Raw genomic sequence first — 25,987 nt, 5'->3', positions numbered from 1 at the left:
TGTCGTGGTGGTCCAGCGTAGCGTCGGCCATCTCCAAAACGGAGTCGCTTTTACTTCGAACGATGTCCACATCTAAAAAGTCCATGTTCAGCTCTCGCTCTGAACGCCGGTCTGCATAGAGGTCATAACGCTCGTAGGGCTCGTCTTCATGGATCATTTCGAGCTGGGGATGGTGCGCTGCGATTTTAACACTGGATTCAGGTTCTGCCTCTTCATCCAAACGGTCCTGTTGAGGGCTGAACTGCTGCTCCTCGATACTGAACAGGTGCAGAGCCACGGAAATAGTGAACAGAACCGCAGCGAACAGGAACAGAATTTGCTCTTGAGACTTGAAGGTTCGACCCAAGAAGGTGTGTGTCCAGTCAAGACCACCGAGGGCATAACCGACCGCCCCACCGAGCCCTTAAACACAACAGACACAGTTTAGCACTCATTCTATATGGACAGCTACACAATAATAAAGCTTTTGGGAATGATAAGTGATTTTAAAGGCAAACTGCAAAAAAAAGATTTTCTTATTTGGTATTTTTGTCTTGTTTTCCATTAATCCATAAAAATAAAATTCACAAATATTTTATAAATATATAAAAACTATAAACACAAACAAATATTTTAGAATATTACATTTAAGATGCATTTACTTGTAAAGGAAAATTACTTAATATTTTGTCAAAAAATTAAAAAAAAATATTTGATTCCCCATGAAATTTTTTTGTCTAGTTTTAAGCATGAACTTGCATAAAATAAATAAATAACAGAAAAAGTCATTTTGCTTCTCAAGCAAATGTATTTAGATGTGTACTACAAAGTACACTGCAAAAAAATAAAATAATAATAATTATATATATATATATTTATTTATTTTATACATTTTTTTAAATATATATTTATTCTGGAAAATAGGAAAAGAAATACTACATAGGAAATCTAGAAACACTAACTGGAGGAAATGACTTAATATACTAAGTTTATGCATTAAAAAAGGAGCAAAATCTGTCAATGAGGTAAGAAAAATAAACTTGTTTTCCTTTTGAATTAATCTTATTATCTGAATTAAGCATAAACTCATTTTAATTTCAGAAAAGTATTTTAAAAAAGCATATTTGCTTGTCAAGTAAATGTATGTGATTTAAGAATGTTAGATATTAAAACATCAAAACAGTCTGCAAAAATGATTTCTTATCTAGTATTTTGTTTCCTATTTTCCAGCATAAATATCTAAACATTCTAAGATCGATATGCTGCATATTTACCTTGGAAATAAATGACTTTTGTAATTTTGACTATCATAAATCACCTAAAATCGAGAGTTTATGACTAAAACAAGAAAATGGGCTAAGAAAAATCAGAAAAAAAGGTCAGTTTACATCTCAAGTAAATATATCGTAATTTAAAAATGTATAGATGTTCAGGCAAGCAAGACAAAAATCATTTTTAACCTGAATTGAGTCATAGACTATAGCTGACATTCACATAAATAACTGCAAAATGAGATTAAACACAAAATAGAGTGCCAACTGTATTCATCAGCAGTGTGAATGTGGCTTATGATGCATGCCAATCAGTTCTTCAAGCTTTTCATGTTGTGATGTATGACTGAACCAAGGCAGACTCTGGCAGTGCTGCACCTGCAGAGAAGGCATGGATGTTGAGAGCCATGTCCTGTTCCTCGGTGTCGGCCACGTCCAGCAGATACGCTCGTATGGGACCCTCCGTCGCATCCGCACAGAAATCCAGCACCACCACCCCCAACACCGTCATCACGATTCCTATCGGCTGGTTATTTGGCACATCTCCTACAGCAAGACCTGAGACACAAACAGGTTACGTTACGAGATTACCATTCCATGATGTAGAGACTTTTAATAGTTTTCGGTTTCATTTGGGAGGGAAAAAAATAAATAAAAATCAATAACCGAATTTGTCAGTGTGTGTGTGTGTGTGTGTGTGTGTGTGTGCGCGTGTCTATAAATTAAAAACAGAAATAATTTTAAATTACTCCGATTAATAAAACTTAAACAGTAATTAAAGCTATACATAAATATTAAAAAAGGACCTAACAAAACTTACTAAAATCAAATATTAAAATTTAAAAGCTTCAAAATTCAAAATATCAATAAATACTACAATATTTTAGAAATAATTCTAAAATAACTCTTGTAAAAGGATTTTTACATTTAAATGATTTTTCAAAATTGCCAACATATTTTAAATGTCAGTTTTATGCAATACTAGTTTTACATTCTTTAATAGAATTATTTGACTAGAAAGGAAACAAGCAAACAATACTAATTTCATATTGAAGGTCAACACTGTAAACATTTTAAATAAAAGTCCTTTTCAAACAATTGTATTTTCTTTGTTAATCATACAAAATATTATTTTGAAAAAGCACAAAACAATTGGTTTTTAAAAGTACCCACTTTTTATGAAATGCTACTTTTATAATCTCCTGTCATGCATAAACAACATTTTTATAGGTCAAAGGTCAAAAGTCATTAGAAATAAATAGAAACTGATGTGAAGATGTAGTTTCTCGGGTTAGTTGTTTGAAAGCACACACAGAGCGGTCAATGCACTGAATGATGGGAGTTCTGCAAAGCCTAAAATATCAACAAACAATGCTAACATACAGCAGATTACACGTCAGCGCTCACGGCTCGAGTGCAAATTTACCATTCATCAATATTTCATACAGACTTTCAGCACATGTGTGACACACACAGGCTTCTGGGAACTCAAACATCCCATAATGGATATGTGTCCTGACCTTGACCCTGCATTGTCATCCCATGAGCCATTGTACTGTACATGTGTGTGTGTGTGAGAGAGTGAGTAAACACACAGACATGTATTGATTGTTCAGGCTTATTGTAGAGCTTTTCCAGGGTTCCATGAGCATGTGTGCTTCTACAGCCTGAGCTTACCTGGAAAATGTGTTTAATGTGTGTCATTTCTGGTGTTTTCTACTTCTCGCAATGAAAATTATGAACTGTTTCCACGATCCACACTGAATGAATGATTTCATTCTTAAATTATTCCTCACTGAGGACACACGTGCTGTTACCGGTGATTGATTTTTGCCTGGTAAATTATAAAATTTGGAAAAGAATCCCATAGACTTTCATTGAAGAAAGAACCTGATAGAAACTTGGGTGACATACACATTTCATGGTAGTGCAACAGTAAAATAAAATAAAATAAATATAAAAAATAAATAAAAACATTCTGGCAAAATCCACAACATACTACCATCACAAAAAAATTAAAATGAAATAAAATATTTTTTTAAATGCAAAATAAATGAAAGTAAAATATAAAAAATAAAAATGTCAGATTTAAAATATATAATAAAAACAAAACTGGTAATATCCACAACATACTAGTATGTGCACCACTATAAGAAAGCAACATGAAATAAAGTCAAATAAAACATAAAAAAATAAATAAAATATAAAATGTCTAAAAAAAATTATAAAAAGATCTAAAATCTTTATTGATTTCCACAATAAAATTAAATAAAATATTTAAAATAATAAAATTAAACATTACAAATATAACAAAATAAAAATCTTAGTACACCATGGAAACCGCTTTAGCAACATCCACAACATACCAGCATCATGGGGATGCACCAATACAATTAAATTAAATAAATAAAACAAAATAATGCAATAAAATAAATCTTTCTAATATCTGTTTTAAATGCAAATGTGCCGTTGCAGTGTTTTAAACACTGTTCTAATATTTAGTGTATAAACCTGTTAAACCAGACACAGAGGACGGAAGCTAGTTGTAGACTTGTAGCTCTGTGTTGTGTCAGCAGGAGGCTGAGTATTACGCTTTCTTCCTGACAATAGAGTCGGCGCGCTGCAAGCTAGCCATGGAGACAGGAAGTTGTTCCAGATAGGCAATGAAAGGTAAAAAAAGGGCAAAACAGGAAACAGTTCTCTGTGAACTGGTTCCTAGTCCTTTCCCATGTCATAGAGACCGACGGAGTTCATGCTGAGACACACACACACACACACACACAGACACAGACACAGAGACACACACACACACACACAATGTCGGACACCGTGAGGTGATGAACGAGGTTCAGAGATCAGTTACTTCTCCTCTCTAATAGAAATGTGTCCGTGATAACAGCATCACACGTTCTGTGCCAAAAACAGGAGCGTTCCTGTAAATATCAGCTCTGCAAACGCCTCACCCTCAGAAACACAGCATGACATGCCAGACAGGTTTCCTCACAGAAAGTCAACATGAACTGCTGTTTGGAAGCCATTTCTCTCTGTAATGTGACAGCTGTTTGACTATTACTTTATTTTCTAGTGAAATGTTTCAGAGGTGGAGTTTAAATCCATTTTTATAAGCTTTAGTAAATTTGTATTTATTATTATGTAAAAAAGGCATATATTATTTATTATTAAATATTGTGTAATTAATACCATGAACATGAATCAAGTAAATTGTCATTTTGATTTCATGTTGACTTTGAAGATTTAACGTTTAGGAAATACAGTTTCTTACAGAAAAGTTAACTTCACATTTAAGGATAAAGAATTCAATAAATCAATAAATAAAAGCACAGAAACATCACCTTTACATTTAGAATGAAATAGCAAAAGTATATACAGTAGAAGGATAAATAAATAAATAAAAATAAGCATTAACTTTACATTTATAAAAAATAACCAATTTGGAAAAAAGCTAATTTACAGGCTAAATAAATAAAATGAGAAGTGAAAGTTTAGAGAATGATAAACAAACAATACATAAACGGGAAAATTAACTTTACATTTAAAAATATATAGAAGAATAAACAAACAAACAAACAAACAAACAGAAAAGTTAGTGTTACATTTAGAAAGAAATAGCAAAAGTATAATAAATAAAAAAATAAATAAATAAATAAATGAAACAAATGACATTTCAGAAAATTATGATTTTGTTTTAATAATGTGCACTAATGAATCATTCACATTAAAACCAGGACTATGTATTAAGAAAGTAAATGGTGATTTTGACTTCATGTCGACTCCAAAGCTTTAAAGTTAAATACTGTTTATTACCAAAAAAACGTTTATATTGAGAAAGAAATACCAGACAGACAGACAGAGAGACAGACAGAGAGACAGACAGACAGAAAGATTGATAGATAGATAGACAGACAGACAGAGAGACAGAGAGACAGAAAGATTGATAGACAGACAGAGAGACAGACAGAGAGAGACAGACAGACAGACAGACAGACAGACAGACAGACAGACAGAAAGATTGATAGATAGATAGACAGACAGACAGAAAGATTGATAGATAGACAGACAGACAGACAGAAAGATTGATAGACAGACAGACAGACAGACAGACAGACAGACAGATAGACAGACAGACAGAAAGATTGATAGACAGACAGACAGACAGACAGAAAGATTGATAGACAGACAGACAGACAGACAGAAAGATTGATAGACAGACAGACAGACAGACAGAGAGACAGAGAGACAGAAAGATTGATAGACAGACAGAGAGACAGACAGAGAGAGACAGACAGACAGACAGACAGAGAGACAGACAGACAGAAAGATTGATAGATAGATAGACAGACAGACAGAAAGATTGATAGATAGACAGACAGACAGACAGAAAGATTGATAGACAGACAGACAGACAGACAGACAGACAGACAGATAGACAGACAGACAGAAAGATTGATAGACAGACAGACAGACAGACAGAAAGATTGATAGACAGACAGACAGACAGACAGACAGACAGAAAGATTGATAGACAGACAGACAGACAGACAGACAGACAGATTGATAGATAGACAGACAGACAGACAGATAGATAGACAGACAGACAGACAGACAGAGAGACAGACAGACAGAAAGATTGATAGATAGACAGACAGACAGACAGAGAGACAGACAGAGAGACAGACAGACAGACAGACAGACAGACAGATTGATAGACAGACAGACAGATAGACAGACAGACAGAAAGATTGATAGACAGACAGACAGACAGACAGACAGACAGAAAGATTGATAGATAGACAGACAGATAGACAGACAGACAGACAGACAGACAGATAGATAGACAGACAGACAGACAGATAGACAGACAGACAGAAAGATTGATAGACAGACAGACAGACAGACAGAAAGATTGACAGACAGACAGACAGACAGACAGACAGACAGTGCTGCTCACCTATCAGCGAGCCGTTGAGGAAGAGCGCGACGCCCAGCAGGACTCCCACACACAGCGCCAGGATGAAGGGCCGTCTGCGGCCCCAGCGCAGCGTACAGCGGTCACTGGCCGAGCCGATCAGAGGCGTGAAGATCAGACCCAGGATGGGGCTCAGGAACCACGTCAGGCTGTAGTATTGCTCTGGAAGACCTGAGAGCCGCACACACACACGGGAATGATGTCACTTCCTGCACACGTCTTCAGCCAAAGTGCTGGTCCAAAAGCAGTTTGAGGTTGTATTATGTAGATTTATTGCTTTCATAAAGCAATAACAGTAATAGAGCATTAACAGTAATATGATTAAAGACCCATTAAAACCCATGTATAAAACCAGTTTAATCATTAAAACGCATCAATGCTATCGCTAACATTATCTGATATTCAACATCCTCATCAAAATATCACATCTCTACTTCACAGAAAGAAGAAAAAAAACTAAAAATGTAGGCCTAAATTTAAGATTTATGTATTTGAAATTCTCACACACACACACCAAAAAAGAAAAAATATATATATAAAAATATAAATATTTAGAAGAAAAAAATTTTTACAAAAATTTCAGCCTTCATTTAAGATTTATATATTTTAATTATTTGAAAAAGATTATATTTATTATTATTATATTTGAAAATGAGATTTGGGGGGGGTTGAATGGATTTGAATTTCACTTAAATATATTTATAAAAAAGTAAAAAAAAATATTTAGGCCCAAATTTAAGAATTCTGTATTTGAATTTCACTCAACTGATAATAACTGAGATATTTAGAATATATATTTTTAGAAAAACATACACCTAAATTCAAGATTTATCTATTGCATATCCCCCCCCCTCACAGTTTTAACCTAATAATAATAATAAATAATAATCATAATAATCATCATCATCATCATTAAACTTAATATAATGCATATTTGTCCATCATAAATAAACAGATTTTCTGTAATAGAAATCCAAAAAAAATTTATTCATTTCAGCTAGTCATATTTTAGCCATGTTCATACATTTACCTGAATAAATGTATCATTTTTAAAATGACCAGATTCTATGCCAATTCTGAGACATAAATAAATGCATTTTGAAAATATGATTTAAATAAAATCAAATAGATGCAAATAGCTAATAATAAACTATATGCCATGATTTTTTTGAGTGCAGAAATCTGACCTGTTTAATAGATGAATGACTGACAAACGTGCATTTAATTAACCTTATTAGTTCAAGCTAAAGCTTATATTAATCCAAATGGATGGAAATTTTATATGCAATTCAAATACATAAATCTAGGTTTTGGTGTTCAAGTTTCAGGTCAGGACGGCTAACGTCTGTCACAGCTGGCACTCAAAAATATGATCTTATGACCGGATTCAATAAGAAAATAGGATCAGACTATAAAGCAGATTGTTTGTGAGAGTAACAGGCTTTAAATGTTATTGAAATAACTCACTTTCACATGATTTGAATCATAAATTAGGTTGCTGTGGAAATGATTATTGGGTAAGTAATCCTCTAAAAGCCTGGCAAACGTCCAGCTTACCAATAAAAACTACACCTTCATTGTTCCCAGATCAGAGACTGATCTACAAACACTTTCCCTCCATCAGCTGCTGTACGACGATTCAGGAAGAAACCCTCAAACGTTCATGGACAGGAAAACACTTCACAACAAACTTCAAAGTGCACTGAAACAAATTATAATAATTCTTCTATTTAGGCTTCTATTTTAGTTAGATATATTATAACATGAGCTTATGTTGATTTGATTTTACTGGAAACTACCCATTAAATTATTCATCTTACGAATTGATATAAATGATATTATTCAAGTGAAGCACTTGACAAAATGATGTTATTTTCTGTGGATAGAAATCAAAGCAAATATGCTCCTATAAAGTTTTTAAAAAGCCACTGCAAATTAATTTCAGAGAAGGAATACGGTTTCTTTTGGAAAAGGCAATTTTACATTTAGTACGAAATGAGTGAAATTAAAATATAGAGAAGGATAAAATAAAACTAAATCAATAAAATAAATCAGGCAAGTCCTCAGAGAAAAGACGGGTAAAAGAAAACAAAATAATTATAGAAAACAAACAAACTAAAAAATAAAATAAAATAAATAAAAAATAAACAAAAAAATAAACAAAAACAAAAATTATTCAGTGCACATGGAAAATGAGTAAAAGAAAAATTCTAGAAAAATAAAACAAAAAAATAAAATAAATTATAAATTAAATATATTACTCGTGGAAAAGTTGAGTAAAAGAAAAAAATCAATTCTGTGAAACGTGGTGTGATAAACACCACAAAGCCTCACTTCCAAAACAATAAACAGAAACAGAAGAAAACAACAAAATCATATTGTTATTCATAAAAATGAGTTTGAGATGAAATGATTAGTAAACTGTCAGCATAATATTGTCATCTACCTTCAGCAAGCATGTCAGAAATGTGCATATGATGCTTTAAAACACTGTCTGTGTAGACAGATCAGTTCTGGAGCAGCTTTCTGCAGTTACAGAGCCACTAACACACCGAAACATGTGCAGCATTTCCTCAAAGAAAAACAACAGCCACTTTAAGACTGTTTGTTTGTGCACAAAAATGAGATTTGATTTCATAATTACACCAAACAATGAAAGCACTTCTCGTCCAGACCAAGAGCTCAAGCTGAAGCACGTCCTTCATGGAGTGTGCTTGTTCTGGGAGGCTGTTATTACGGCAGAGCAAACACACATCTGTCTGCATCACACACACTAGCTCTCTATTATAACCTCACAATCATAACCGCATCAGAACGCCTCAAGCACACGACACTGATCATGTGGAGACTGGCACTGCAACAATAATTCACACGCAGAGAGGCAGAAGACTCTCACAGGAATCAGCTCTATCTTTAGAGCGTGTGTGTGCAGAGCTATAATAGGATTATCACACACACACACTGTCCGGTCTGTTACGTGAAGCGTAGAGGAGTCGGGTTCAGCGCTGACATACAGGACACCAGAGGAGAACATTCCTGGAGATATGCAAGAGACGTCCTGGGGTGTGTTTCCCAGAAGCAACTATGGTTGCAAGTTATGTCGTTATCAATAGAGTTCAATGGGACTTACCACCATAGTTAGCTAACGATGCTTTTGGGAAACACACCCCTGTACGGATTCACAGCAAACCAGATCAGCCGTTCAGACCGAGACCAAAGCCTCCAGCACACACAGCACATGAACTTGAGGCAAAGTCACATTACTCAGCTCAAATGAATCGCTTTGACATGTTAACTAGGAGTTAACCAAGATCCCAGTAAGACAAAATAAATAAATAAAATGAAAGATTCAGTGGTTAAACACAAAACATAACATTTATAAATTGTATACAATTATTTAATAATTAATATTCATAACTATTATTTTTATACATTTACAAAGTTATATACATTTACTTAAGAATTAAATTTAAAACAGATTAATTAAATCATATAAATGAACATAAAATAATAAAATAAAAGCTTGTCATAATAATTTAAAGCAGCGCAATATCAAAACTGTATCATATTATTATATAACTATTATCAAATAATATTTATTAAAATATTTTAGTGTGAACAGGACTTGTTTGTATGAAAAATATACAGTGTGTGTGTGTGTGTATATACACACACACACACAAACAAATATATATATATATATATATATATATATATATATATATATATATATATATATATATATATATATATATATATATATATATATATATATATATATATATATATATATATATAAACAAATATATTTACTTGTAATTCATATATATATATATTAAACAACATTTTTATTTATATATGTAAATATTTCTTTAAATATAAAAAAAAGATTAAATTACATAACAAATATTACTAAAATAATAACCATGTAACATGTACACCAATATAAAATTTATGAATATATTCAGAATATTATTATTGATAAATATTTAAATAATACATATTATAAAATTACATTATAAAAATAAAATCAATATTTAAATAATAAACATACATATGTATATACTAATATAAAGTGTATAAAATAGATTTCTAACTAATATTACTATTAATACTAATATTAATAAATATTTAAATTAGAAACATACTAAATTTATGCTAGTACTATGTAATAAAATAAATATAAAAATAATTGTATATAATAATCAATATAATATGAAATGAGTATATAATGAAATTAATATATAAAATGAAATGATGATTTTATTATCATATTAGCAAAAGTAACTGAAAGTAAAAATACAAATTTGAAAAAAAAATTCTCACAATTCTTCATAGAAAAAAACAAGAATGACTATAAAGTCCTAATTGTTCTCACGGCTGCTGTCAGAAATCAGCTGGAAAAAAGCCACTGCACCTGCTGGTGAAAAGAGTGACGTCCCATTACAGGACCCAAAACCCCTCACGATCCTCTGGGAAACACACAGACTAGAGTCCTTATCAGAGTCAGGACCGGATATGACAAACCAGCCGCTCTGTTCTCATCGGAAACCGGGCCGGGCTTCACCTCGCAGTGCCACCAGTCCACTTCCTCTTCCTCCGGTTTGTTGAGGTGTTTTTATATATTTAGTCTTTGCAGTTAAACACACAAACACTGAGACACTGAGGCCCAAACAAAAGATCTGAATCAGATGGTAAGCAACTTATTTGTTCCTTGAAAAATATGCGGAGTAAACATGCAAACAGGAAGTTTGAGAGATTTCAGTAAATAATCACAGGAGACTTTCTGTTTCCCACCAGGTCAAAAATGGTGAACAATACTGAGAGCAGAATGAGTCAAACCAGAGGAAGTATTTTTCTAGACGAGAGAAACACACACATCTAAAGCTCAGAGAGAGAAACAAACCAACAATAACCAGCATCCAAAACAGCACAGCAGGGAAAAAAAAACATGGTACCTGCTTTTTGGAGGTCAAGGGTCAAAACCAGGTTGATGTGAGATAGCTACCAGATTCTAGCAGGATTTTCCAGCACGGACCACTGACTTAAAAGGCAAAACTCTTCCTTCATTGTTTATTTAGATGCCCTCAGAGTAGGGATGGGCGGTATATCGAGTTTGTACGATATATCGATATATTCTTTATAAGCGATACAATACGAGGCAATACCATTTATATCGATATACAGTAGTTTGATACGAGCACATCTGAAAAATATGGACACAGACTCAGCCTGAAAGGGCATATTCCAATTTGCGACATGTGACAAGCTTAATATTAAGGGCTTAAAAAAAACACATTTATAATTAATATTAATTATTAATAAATATTCAAAAACATAATAAAAGTACTTTATAAATAAAAAACTAAATAAAATAGTTACCATTCATGTGAACATATAGGATTAAATGAATATATTAATATTATTTAATATGATTTATTAATAAATATTTAAGAAATATATAATAAAAATAAAATAAATATTAATGTAAACACACATATACCTATAATATAAAATGTAAAAATACACTTAGAATTAATATTAATTATTAATAACAATTTAAATAAAAATAAAATTACATTACAAATCCTTATAATGTCAATATACATTATATATCATTATAAATAAAAATAAAATTTCATATTACAATAAACATGCATACAGTATATGTACATATGTTAAAAACATTTAATTATATTAATAACATTTCATGATAAATAAAGAAATACGAATGATAAAAATACATAAATTAAATAAATATTAAAATAAATGTGCATATAATATATAAATAATAATACATATATTATAACTAATGTAAATTATTAATAAATGTTTAAATTAATTTATTTTAAATAAGGAATATAATAAAATTGCATAAAAAATAAAATTACAATAATAAACATTATATTTATTATATAATACATATTTCAACAATGAACTAACTATACACAGTATGTTCTAGCTTATTACTTAGAAATAAAGTAATAATCTTGGTGTTGTATTAGTTAGTAGTAACATTATTATTTGTTATTTACTATTTAAAAAAAAAAAACATGCATCGCATGCATAAAATCTTAATATTATATTTTAAATACATATATTATATATTAAAATGTTTTATAATTCATTCAAATTAAACTTTTTTTAAACAGACTGCAGCAATTAATATTTAGTCACACATTATTCGGTTTAGTTGAGAATCGTGGGAGAATCATGATCTCTATTCGAGTCAAAAAAACGTGATTCTCAATTTATCCAATCGTGCAGCTCTACTTTGTAGTGCTTAGTGCATTTGACCATGTGGGTAATATGCAGGTATCAGGTGCTCTGACACACTGTATCTGCGCGCACGCACGCACGCACGCACGCACGCACGCAACATAAGTTCACTGGCCACATGGGTCCCACCAATGAACCCTAAGACTAACAAAACTGTCATTAGTCAGCCATCACCACTGCGGCCGGCCACTACAACAGCCTGTTCCTATGAAAACAATAAGCCTGCCAACACAGTGCTCACTGCAGCCAGAGACAAACCAGAGAAATCTGGAGTGAGAGTGACAGGAAGAGGAAGAGGAAGGTCAGGAAGGTGAAACTGTCTAGAAATGGACAAAAAGCAAAGCAATGCTAGGAAACAGGTGCTGTGTTCTCTCTGTGTGTCAGGTGCACAGCCGCCTATAGCCAGAACACTTACAACTTACACATACTCACATACTCATCTAAACGCTGCTCTCAGCAGCATCAGGATGTTCGCTAACAGCAAAGTGCAGCTTGAGAATATCAAACTTTTTTTTTTAACTCAAAATGAAGTAGGAAAAAGAACTTCGACATGAGTATATCAATGCCTTCACAACATGACAGCAGTTTTGTTTGTAGTTTTGTAAAATCCTCCCACACTCTACCGGTTCGACTTTGTTTACTTTCTAACATATTCATATCATAAGCATTGTGTGTGTCTCTTCTTCTGTTCGATTGTAGTGAATGTAGTGATGGGCCTCATTTATAAAACGAATGTACGACAGAAATGTGGGTGTACAGTCGGTTCTATGCAAAACTTAGAATTTATCAATATGGATGTGAGTGGTGGCTATGATCAAATCTCATCAGGTCTCAGCTCGTGTAAGCAATTTTTTGAATTAGCTGAACTTGCATGCAGCATAGTAAATCAGGTGGAGAATTGTATAAATGACAGAATTTTGTTCATTTTGATTATTTTCCTGACCAACAACCGAAGCTCATTAGTCGATCGTTAACCAGTAAGATTAGAATGTAATTTTTTCAGGGCTTTAGCTTTACAGGTACATCTAAAAAAATTAGAATATCGTGAAAGTTTTTATTTTTTCTTGTAACTTATTTCAAAAATTTAAACTTTCATATATTTTAGATTCATTGCATGTAAAGTAAACATTTCAAAAGTTTTTTTGCTTTAATTTTGATGATTAGAGCTTATAGCTCAAAGTCAAAAATCAGTATCTCAAAATATTTACATTTGAGTTTCAATTAATGACCATCGCTACAGTATAAATTCTGGGTATCTCTTGTTCTTTGAAACCACAATAATGGAGAAGACTGCTGATTTGGCAATGATCCAGAAGACGAACATTGACGCCCTCCACAAAGAGGGTAAGTCACAGAGGGTCATTACTGAAAGGTGTAGCTGTTCACAGAGTGCTGTATCAAAGCATATTAAATGCAAAGTTGACTGGAAGGAAGAATTTGGGTAGGAAAAGGTGCACAAGCAACAGGGATGACTGCAAGCTTGAGAATACTGTCAAGCAACGCCAATTCAAACACTTGGGAGAGCTTCACAAGGAGTGAACTGAAGCTGGAGTCAGTGCATCGAGAGTCACCACGCTCAGACGTCTTCAGGAAAAGGGTTACCAAGCCACTTCTGAACCAGAGACAACGTCAGAAGCATCTTACCTGGGCTGTGGAGAAAAAGAACTGGACTGTTGCTCAGTGGTCCAAAGTCCTCTTTTCAGATGAAAGTAAATTTTGCATTTCATTTGTAAATCAACGTCCCAGAGTCTGGAGGAAGAGTGGAGAGGCACAGAATCCATGTTGCTTGAAGTCCAGTGTGAAGTTTCCACAGTCAGAGATGATTTGGGCTGCCATGTCATCTGCTGGTGTTGGTCCACTGTGTTTTTTTTTTTTTTAAGTCCACAGTCAACGTAGCCATCTACCAGAAACTTTTAGAGCACTTCATGCTTCCTTCTGCTGACAAGCTTTATGGAGATGCTGATTTCATTTTCCAGCAGGACTTGGCACCTGCCCACACTGCCAAAAGGTACTAAAAGCTGGTTCAATGACCATGGTGTTACTGTGCCTGATTGGCCAGCAAACTCACCTGACCTGAACCCCATAGAGAATCTACGGGGTATTGTCAAGAGGAAGATGAGAGACACCAGACCCAACAATGCAGATGCCCTGAAGGCCGCTATCAAAGCAATCTGGGCTTCCATACCACCTCAGCAGTGCCACAGGCTGATCACCTCCATGCCACGCAGCATTGATGCAGTAATTCATGCAAAAGGAGGCCCAACCAAGTATTGAGTGCATAGAAATGAACATACTTTTCAGAAGCCTGACATTTCTGTTTAAAATACCCTTTTTTTATTGATCTTATGTAATATTCTAATTTTCTGAGACACAGAATTTGGGGTTTTCATTATCTGTAAGCCATAATCATCAAAATTTCAAGAAATAAAGGCTTGAAATCTTTCACTCTATGTGTAATGATTCTATATAATATATGGGTTTCACTTTCTGAAATGAGTGACAAAAAATATTGACCCTTTTCATGAATTTTTTGAGATGTACCTGTATATGCGTGAATAGAAGCATAAACAACAGACCATGAGGATTCACACTTCGTTGCATCACGCACCTGCAGCGCTTCTGTGAACGGAGAAAAAAAGAAACATGCGATCATTTGTACGATGAGATTGGCGGCATACGAATGTCTGATGAATCACATCTGAACTCTGTCGTAAGTTGATTCATTTCGCGTTTCATTTAAACATCCTATTGATTCTTTACAGGAAACAGAAATGATTAGTTCACCTCTCGAGTCTTTGGGTCTGAGTCATTCGTTCTTTTGTCTCGTGGATACAGAAATTAGTTAATTCCCAACCTTCCTTACAAACACGCTTCTAGTTATGTGATGCATTTCTGGTCTCAAATTGTAGCTTTTTATTTCTCACAATTTATACATTTGTGAATTTCTATCATGATGGTTAACATTGAATGTGGTAATAAAAAGTTGGTTTTAAACTTTATCCGTATGATGAGGAAAAATCACTTCGATAAAGCAGTGATACCTGCATAATATAATAACAGCATACAGTTAATAATATATAATGTTTGTGTTTTTGTAAGATACTGAGCCGGGAAGTGGGCACGTGACAAAAGAACAAACAACTCAAACCGAAAACTAATCAATTCCGTTTCCGGTACAGACTGCATAGCTTGTAACGACTCCGATCGGGTGGTGCATAACCTGAAACAATAAATTAAACAATAATGCAACCAATGCCAAATAATGAGAAACTCAAACTATTTTTTCTTATTCGAAACATTACGGAAGTAGATATGTTGTGGAATTTGGCTATTAACATGTAACATATTAATTATATTCTGCTTAAGTGAATGAAATGACTTGAAAAAATGATTTGTTCATTTTGATGAACGAGATTCAGAGATCAGAGTCAGTAAAATGATCCGAACTTCCCATCACTATTGGAGAGCATGCAGGAGAGCTGAATTACGCTGTTGCTCTACAGCGCCACACTGGTCAAACCATGTTATTGCAGGCCCTTACATGAGGTCATGAGATCAAACGACTATTCGATGACAAAAATATTTGTTGACTTTTTTTTTTTTGGGAATCGCCAACATTGTTGATAACGTCGACTAATCGTTTCAGCCCTAATGAATTTCCTGTTTCACTCAAAAACATGCTCAGTAAGAAAGCTTACTGTGGTATGTTTTTCATGTCGGTCAGACAGTTTCTTTCTAAGTCAGATTAAAGCTACCTGAGACCAGGACCACCATGATCCTGCACCAGAAACCGAATCTCTCCAGACCTCTGATCCCGATTCACCAGAAATCGAGCAGATGGCAGGATGAAATATTAACACGGCGGTTTCATATTCTCTTCCATTGCAGCATGTGTCCTCCTGTAGCTCAACTGCATGAATGATTCATCAGAGAGAGTGAGAGATGTGCGGTTTGGATCTGGTTAAGGTTAGTGACCTCCAATATAGTCAGTCTGTTTTTATCGTCTTTGAGCTCCTGAAGGACATTTAAACCACATGGGTTTATTAAGACGGCGAGTCAGCTCGGTTATGTAAGACTGCAGCAGTGCGATATGCAGCACACAGTCTAGTCAGCACTGCACTGCATATACAGATCTAGTGCAATTTTATTCTTACAGTTAAACACACACACACACACACACACGTGCATGCAAGCACGCACACACACTCATATAAACAAACAGACACACACACAAACAAACTAATACACACACACACACACACACACACACGTTTGTTTTTGTGAAAAGTGGGGACATCCCATAGGTGTAATGGTTTTTATACTGTACACACTGTATGTGCTATTGCCCTACACCTAAACTTAGCCCTCACAGGAGACATTTCAACTTTCCCCCCAAAAAACTCACTCTGTATGATTTATAAGCGTTTTGAAAATTTGGGACATGGGTCAATGTCCTGAAAAGTCACCTTTACCGTGTCATACCTGTGTCATTATACCATTTTATGTCCTCATTTGTCACAAAAACGCGCGCACACACACACACACAAACTAACTAATAAACACACACACCTCTCCTCGTCTGAGCTCAGTGTGATTAGTCACGCTGGTCTTGACTCTTGGAAACCCCAGAGTCTGTCAGCCCACTGTCAGCTCCTGGGCGGCTCTGCTTCCTACTTTTGTGGGCATATATTTCACAGAGGACGCTGTGCATTTAAAAAAAAACGCTAAATGAGTTTCACTATTGTGTCCGCAAATATGCTGAAAGTCTGAGCGGTCATGAGAACTCGAGTCCAATCCGAAAAAGGGGCTCATTGTTTGGCCATTTATGAGAGACAATAGAGACCTGCGAAATCACACGCCACAAACTCACTGCATAGCACTCACATACACATTAGAAACATTACAACGAGTCCATAGATCAGCTGAGACACATCTGTAACTGACAGATCGCAGGGCTGACAGTGCAGGTGTGCGCTGAATTCTTATGCCCTCCCTGTGTGTGAGATGTGACATACCCATGAGGCATTGCAGCAAGCCAGAGTGACACCAGGTCACGAGCTGCTTCTGCTGGACCACAACCATGCTCAGATTGTTTGCTAGCATATCAGTTATACACTATACAGTATGTACAGTGAAATAGTATGTAACATTACATTTAATTAATTCTATTATATTAATAATAATTTATTTAATAATTAATTTTATTTACATATGCACATTTATGATTATCTATTGGAGGAGAAATTGTTAATGTTCATTTTAAAAGGAAACAAATGCATTAAATACATGCTTTATACTTTATATAACAAATGAAATAATATTAATTAAAATAAATACATGTAATTATTATACATTTATGTATACTAATACTATGTATGTATTATAGATAGTAGTAGCATTTTTATTTGTCCCTTTACGGACGGATGGATGGATGCTTCATATTAATAATGATTTAATTAAATTATTATTTTTAATTTATTATTAATTATATTTAACGTATATTAAATGTATTGTAACTGATGAAATATTTTTTATTATTTACATGAAGTATTATGTTTTTTAGCCATATTTATTTTTAAAAAATGGGCATTTAGACCAACGAATGTGTCTAGTTATTGGATAAATTAAGAAAAAAAAAAAAACCTACAATAAATACAACATCCTTATACATTGGCCAAAATGTGTGGGATCTCCATGCATACATCAAGTATACATACAGTACACATACAGCAGACATACTGGTGTACAAACAGGACTGAAGTTCATTATTCCATACACAGCCATAACTTATCAAACATCATGTGAAATCTACAGCTGCTAGGTAATTTTCCAAAGCATATCAACACATTTTTGTGGCTTGTGAGGACGTTTGCATGCATGGGAAAGAAGTTTGTTTGTTCACTGGGAGTTTTTTTCCCCAACCCTGCGGAATGCACAAAGTCAACAGGCTGTAAAAAGCAAAATTCCTTCACAATTCCACACGTTCCATCCTCTCGCTAGCGAAGAAAAACACAACATGGCTTCGGTTTGACCCCCGACCAGCTGAGCATTCTGGGACACGTGGACGCTTGCGCTTCATCCCGAACCTCGGAATCTGCTGAGTCACACATTTCCAACACAGCGGAGGGCCGCGCATTCCCTCGGCCTTTGTTACGAGTGTCTGTTTAGGGTGAAACGTGCTGCGAATAGTTGGAATTGCTGCATGGCATTTCATATGGGACCATTGTAAACACATGCGTCCACTCCTTGTCTTAGCTCATCTGGATCAGAATTAGTCTTAAATATCGTCATGTTGCGCACCACAGCCAGTGTGACAGTATAATTTCCTGCTTCTTAAACTAACCGTGAGCTATTGTGGCTAATCCAGCCATTACCAATTTAGTGAATTTTAAAAATAACCCATCATACGTCACCCTGAAACACACACACACACACACACACACACACACACACACACACACACACTCTCTGACCGCAGGTGAACGAGGGCAGCTCAACCTCCAGAAATCCTCTTATCCTTTGCCATTGTAGTTTGGACAGCGAGTGCCTGATCTTCACAGACGCAACCTCACATAAGTCTCTAAAATTAGCATGTTGCATGATAACATCAAGTCACTCACAACTGGCCTTGACCTGAAGACTTAATCCTTTAAACCCAGAGAACTCACAATAGCTTATATAATCACCAACAAGAGCCAAGTAATCAAGTTAGCGACAATCAAATAAACAATAATCAAGTTACCCTTTAAGAAAAGTGTTTAATTTCAAACATATCATTCTAATTTTGAGCAGACAAGTAATGCATATATATCCCACTCCAGTTCATCAATGAACATCTTGTGAAGCGAAAAGCTACATGTTTTTAAGAAGAAAGAAAAATCCACCATCAAGACATTTTAAACCTAAAACCATCCTCAATTCATAATACTGCTTTCTCCAGTGAAGAAAGTAATGTCGTCTGAATCAGGAGAGAAATCTGCACAGACCAAGTATTGTTTTGATGTGAGAGATTATGAATTATAGAATCATATTTTGCCCAAAAGTGATCGTTTGAAATTAAAACATCTTCATGATGAATTTGTCTCTTAGAAACATGCAGCTTTTGACTTCAAAGGACATTAACTGATGGACTGGAGTGGTGTGGATTGTGATGTTTTTGTTTGGACTCTCATTCTGACGGCACCCATTCACTGCAGAGGTTCCACTGATGAGCAAGTGATGCAAGGAAACCAACTCCTCTACATCAAATGTTGTATCTGTTAATAATATTTAATGCACCCGAGCTAACATGAACTATAGTTTTTTTGTGGGTTTTTTTTAATCAGCTAACAATAATTAATACTGTAACAAATGTTTTGCTGATTATTAATGCATTAACTAATGTTAACTAATAGGACCTTATTGTTAGTAACCAAATTGACTAAAAAAAAACAACAAAAAAAAGCTAAGTAAAACGGCGTGCAAAGGTTATTGTGCACACTACTGAGCAATGACTGAATCAGCACATCTACTTTTGATGAACCAGTTCATTGAAATGACACAGTTATAGCACAATAAATAATGGATCATCCCTCAGGGAGAGAAGAATACTGCACAAAAACAATGTCTTCAGTTAGTGTCCTGGTACACTAGCTAGGTCTGAGAAGTGTAGCTAATAGCAAACAGGGGCTGCAGCATAAAAGAGTAGTGAGAATTGTCTATATTTACATTTGCATCTATGCATTTTTCATGCATTTTCAACATTGATAATAATCAGAAATGTTTCTTGAGCAGAAAATCAGCATATTAGAATGATTTCTGAAGAATGGAGTAATGATGCTGAAAATTCAGCTCTGATCACAGCAATAAATTCTATTTTAGAAAGCTGTTATTTTAAGGTGTAATAATATTTCACAATTTTACTGATTGTATTATTGTATTTTTGACCAATTAAACGCAGCCTTGGTAAGCAGAAGAGACTTCATTCAAAAACTAGTAAAAATCATACTGAACTTTTGACTATTAGTGTGAAGAAAAGACAAAGAAAGTTCAGCAATAGTAGATTTAACAGTGTATAAGTAGATAGAAGTAATCCATATCACAACAATCACTATTGTCACATGACCACTTGTGGCCGATGGACTTCCTGTTGACAAAAATGGATTTCTTCAATAAAACATGATGATTATGAAGAACAAAAGCCACTCTGCTCCTCCAGGCTCACAGCTGCTTGCATGACAAAATGGCATATTTTTCAGTAATATAAAGGCCTGGGGTGTCATTTGGATAATCTATAAACTGGCAAGCGAATCAAACAGCGTACATCCCACAGCTCCTTTAATCTCTTTAATCACGGCACGCACACACACACACACACACGCACAGTTCCGAGATGAGGTGTTTCTTTGACATACAGGCCTGCAGCTGGAGAGGCTGTTTATCAAGAACATTGAGAGTGGAGACAATATAAACTGGCCAGAAATCAGGGCACAATCACAAATATTAGATTTACATGTCTGTGCAGATTATTCAATTCATCTAGTCTAGTATAGTTAATCTAGCCAACTAGATGTGTTTGTCTGTGGCTCAAAATGTTCCACCGCTCATTCAAGTGTTTTCATCTTTACAGCATATAAACATTAGATTCAGTTTCAAAATGTACTGACACTTTAATCAAAGCTGTCATTTTTCCAGTTGGTTTTGAGTAAATACAGTAGCCCCTCACTGCAGAACAAAGATCCAGGGGGCGGGGTTGGATCCACATCTAGGGGGTGGAGATGGTGGGTTTAGGGGTGGGGATGGGTAGGTTTAGGTCTATGTAAGGTGGGAGGAGTTGGATCTAGATCCAACCATGCCCCCTGGATCTTGTGTTCTGCAGTGAGGACCATCTCAGTAAATACGGTATATAGTATTAAAAAAAATTGCATTCATTAAATTATATTATAATAATATATTAAATGCATATATGAATGTTACTATAAATGTAGATAATTAATTACAAATGTTATTAATTAAAATGTATTTATTTAAATTATTTTAAAATGTAAAATTATATAGGTTTAATAAATAGAAATAGGCTTTGGTTAAAGAATAGTCCATATCAGAACAGTGCTCACTTTAAGCTGGGTACATTCAGTCTTGTCATATTTCTATGATTTGGTTTTTTATTATTGTCATCTCATAGTTAACGATCAGTTGTCTCACCTATCTGCAGCAGTACAGGTGTGACCAGTGCCGTCTCCATGGCGTAGCAGAACTCTCGTCCGAACATGACGGCGCCGTGCATGATCCACTGACGCAAAGGGATGCGGTCTATAGATGCCTCGCTGACCGACTCCTCCTGACTCTCCAAATCCCGCCCTCCAGCCCCGCCCGCTCCATTAGCCCCACCTCCTCCAGCCCGTTTCTCCACAGGTGTCACCACGGCGGCCTGCATCTGCACGGCGTCGGCCTCGGTGTTCTGTGGGGCCATCGTCGTCGACATGCACTCGGGGTAGATGTCACGTGTGGCTCCACGCAAATAACACACAAGATAACGCAGAACAAAAAATCTAGGAAGAATATAACGCTAACAGCAGCACACTGCTTCCCGTGGATGTCCTTATGTGGAGGAAATCTGCCGTGGATCGGACTCAAGGAGCGTAAAATATCTTGAAACGTGCTGTTTGATGAAGGCTGCTTGCAGGAGCTCTGGGACGGGCCGTGTCGAGGGATTTGGTTCGGACAGTTGGGGAGGATATGACTCTACCATGAGGTCACTCCCGCTTATGTGATGTGTGTGAGTGTGTGTGTGTGAGTGTGTGTGTGTGTGAGTGTGTGATGTGTGTGTGTGTGTGTGTGTGTGTGGGTGTATGTACATGTAATTGTGTGCGTGTGTGTGGTGTATGTGTGTTTTACTGTCTACTGGAAACAGTAAAAATCCATATCAATTGCCATTCAGTTAATACCAGTTTCATGATTTGTATGGAGGAGGTGTTGTAGAGGGTGGAGGGCAGGCCGAGGGATGAAGGGCAGGAGAAACCAGACGGAAAGCACCGGAGAATCCCCATGGAGCGACCGATCAATCTGAAAGAGAGCGGGAGAGAGAGAGGGTATTACTCACAAAAGAAAAAAAAAAAAACCTTCACAAAAAAGATTCTCACACAATATGCATGTACTTTTATGCAGTTATATTAATGTATTTTTTTATGCATTAACATGCTTTTATGCATTTCAATAATGCATGATATTTTATGCATTTGCATTAATGCAAGTATTTTTACACATTTATGCATTTACATGTACTTTTATACGTTTACATTATGCATGTACTTTTATGCATTATACAATTAAGCATACAATTTTATGCATGTTCTTTTATGAATTTACATAAGTGTTCTTTGAAGCATTTACATTAATGCAGCTACGTTTTATAAAATTACATTAACATATGTGCATTTACATTAATTTATGTACTTTTATGCAACTTCATATATGCACGTACTTTGATGCATATAATTTTATGAAATTACATGAAACCGCATGAATGTAAATGCATTGATTTATGTATTTATACTCTACATGTTAATGCAAAAAAAGTACATATAATTTTATAAAAAGTACATGCATTGAAATAATGCATAAAAGTACATGTGCATTTATGCATTTAACACACATATTTGCATTTACATGTACATTAATGGATGTACTTAATGCATTAACATGTACTTTCATGACTCCCATGCATGATACTAGAAATGCCAAAGTTATGGGTTTGATTCCCAGGGACTGCATAAACTGATCGAATGTATACCTTCAATGCAATTCAAGTCGCTTTGGATGAAAGTGTCTGCCAAATGCACAAATGATAGTGCATAAAATTAAAAGTTTCAATGTAAATGCTCACCCCATATTATTTCCTGCTCAGTATTGTTGCTTCACTCAAAATTGTGAAATTTCTGCTGTTAAATTCATTGCTAATGCATGTTCTCTCAAAGCACTTCTCTAGAACATTCCTTATTTTTTAAGTTTTAATTTAAGTGCATAATCTGAGGTTCTCGAGTTAGACTCCAAACAAACAGCAGAATTAACATATTTGGCAAGATTATGCGGTGAGCTTTCAGAGATTAGCAGCTGTTAATATGGCATGTTTTAGGACGGGATGGAAATTCACATTAAAACCCCGAAGCATTAAAGCGTGTGCAAACAATCAGCTCTGCGGTGGCACTTCATAAACCTCTTAACATGACCGAGATGCGAAATGAATCCGCGTGCGGACTTGAGGGCTCTTTAAAACCCAACACAATGGACTTCACTCGAGGTTCAAACCGGAGTAACAGAGCTGACATTGTCTTCGTGCGGCGAGTCTCCTGATTATACATGCTGCTATTTACAGATTCTGGAACCAGGCAAAAGAGGAAGGGAAACGAGCATTTCCTGAACACCACAACAAAAACAAACACGAGTAAAACTGGACAACAATCAATCAGGCCATGTGTTGATAATTGCCGCCGAGGTTTCCCTCCTAAAGCATTATCAGTACAGGGATTGGTTATTGTTCCAGCAGGCCGTCTTGAGCTACTGGAGGCTTGTTTATCATGCGAGAAGCTGATAGGACACAAACACTATCAGATTACAGCTCTATTCAGCATAGTAATGAAGCATGGGCTATTTAAATATTACATTTGGAGCAGCTGACTAGGATTCCCATGTGTGACCTCTGGGTCACAGGGGTGACGGTTTGATCTGGTAGCTGATTCCATCAAATCCATCAAAAAAATCCATCAAAAAGTTGAACATAAGGCAGATATAAAAGATTAAAAGCTATTATTTAGTTGCAGATCCCTTGAGCACAATCACAGCAGTGAGTCTGTGACCCATAGACATCACCAGACTCTTGCTCTCATCCTTTGAAATACTTTTCCCAGCCTTTAATGCAGCCAATTCCAATTGTTGCTTGTTTTGGGGAGTTTCTGCCTTTACTCTCCTCTCCAGCTGGTGAAATACATGTTCAATCAGATTTAAATCTGGAGATTGACTTGGGCAATCTAAGACTTTCCATTTCTTTGCTCTTATAAATTCCTTGACTGAACTGCAGGGTGTTTTGGGTCATTATCCTGATGCAATATGAAGCACTTCCCAATGAATCTGGTGGCATTTTCTTGAATATTGGTAGGCAAGATGGTTTTGTACCCTTCCAAATTCATTCTGCTACTGTCATCATACATTAAGTCATCAGTAAAGTTGAGAGGGCCTGTTCCAGAGACAGCCATGCATGCCCATGCCATGACACCACCTCCACCATGCTTTACAGATGAGGCTGTATGCTTGGGATCATTTGCAGTTCCCTTTTTTTCTCCACACTTTTGCTTTCCCATCACTTAGATAAAGGTTCATCTTTATCTCATTGGTCCATAAACGCAGTTTCAAAACTCTTCTGGCTCACCTTTGTGCTTTTTTGCAAACTCTAATCTTGCCTTTCTATTTTTGGTGCTGGTCAGAGGTTTGCATCTTGCTGTGTAGCATCTGTAATTCTGTGTCAAAGATTCAGAATACAGAAGTAATGGATATAACTGATACGACACATTCCCTGCTTTTAATATCTGAAGAATTAATACAACAGGACACAGCTGATCACTTAGAAAGACCTGTGAGGCAACTGCTCCAATACTTATGCTCACATCAGATAGAGGGATCAAACTCTAAAAGTGCTGATTTTCTTAGCTGGTAAAACATGTATGTGTTGAATCATCCAATAATAAAATGTGACATTCTGTAGTTTTGTCTCATATTCATCTTTTAATCATATTTGTAAATGTCTTGACTCCACAGCCAACAGAGCAATTTTGTCTTTACTGTTACAATATTTTGAGGGCACTGTAGATCAAATATTGAAAATATTCATTTTAATTTAAATCTACCCATTCTGTCTGTGCGTCATGTATTTTTATGCTTATTAGAGTATCACTTCATTATCTTAGACAGGAGACACTCTAGCAAAACTCCTACTTAAATCCAGCCTGACAGTTTCCCGAGTGGATCCACAGAAACATCTGGCAGCGACGAGCTGCATGCTAAACACTTCAGAGTCTGTTCCTTCAGAACAAAAGAGAACAAAAACTCTTTGCTCGCTTGACAGTTTTAGAAAACGGCTAACAGGCTCAAACAGACTCCCTGCAGAGAGAGACAAACATCCGTGCCATCCGTCCGTCCATCAGTCAGCCGTAGCGATCAAAAACATCTGCGCCAAAACAATACGGCTCTGCTTGCGTTTGAAAGGGTGTCCAGCTCTCCTCGGGTCTTTGGCAAATCTGCCATCTGCACCAAAAGCGGCCTGTCATGTGAGAAGGTAAGAGGGGCCCGAGAGGCTCCGGCTGGGTTCGTTTCCACTGAAAACATCCTCAACAGCCTGTCAGAGGACAGAGAGCACAACCTGCTGGGATTCTGCAGAAAAATGACTCTACAGATACAGAGAGATGGGCTGAATGTGACGGGATCACGGGGAAGGAAGAGA

General features: G+C 35.6%; 1 protein-coding gene across 1 annotated transcript in view; it reads right to left on the bottom strand.

The window, feature by feature from the left end:
• The window catches only part of slc45a4a (solute carrier family 45 member 4a), a 27,077-nt gene extending 4,517 nt beyond the window's left edge, over window positions 1-22,560 (bottom strand). Inside the window, exons 1-4 of the mRNA XM_079442267.1 lie at window positions 21,700-22,560; window positions 6,220-6,408; window positions 1,629-1,808; window positions 1-402 (exon numbers count right to left, since the gene is read on the bottom strand). The exon at window positions 1-402 is cut by the window's left edge and continues 680 nt beyond it. Of these exons, the coding sequence (XP_079298393.1) occupies window positions 1-402; window positions 1,629-1,808; window positions 6,220-6,408; window positions 21,700-21,979 (1,051 nt within the window). The 5' untranslated portion in view covers window positions 21,980-22,560. The remainder of the gene's footprint in view (window positions 403-1,628; window positions 1,809-6,219; window positions 6,409-21,699) is intronic.
• Between the last annotated feature and the right edge of the window lie 3,427 nt (window positions 22,561-25,987).

Source organism: Barbus barbus, assembly GCF_936440315.1.
Source record: "Barbus barbus genome assembly, chromosome: 19".
NCBI classification, from domain to species: Eukaryota; Metazoa; Chordata; class Actinopteri; order Cypriniformes; family Cyprinidae; genus Barbus; species Barbus barbus.
This window is presented reverse-complemented; position numbering and strand designations above follow the sequence as displayed.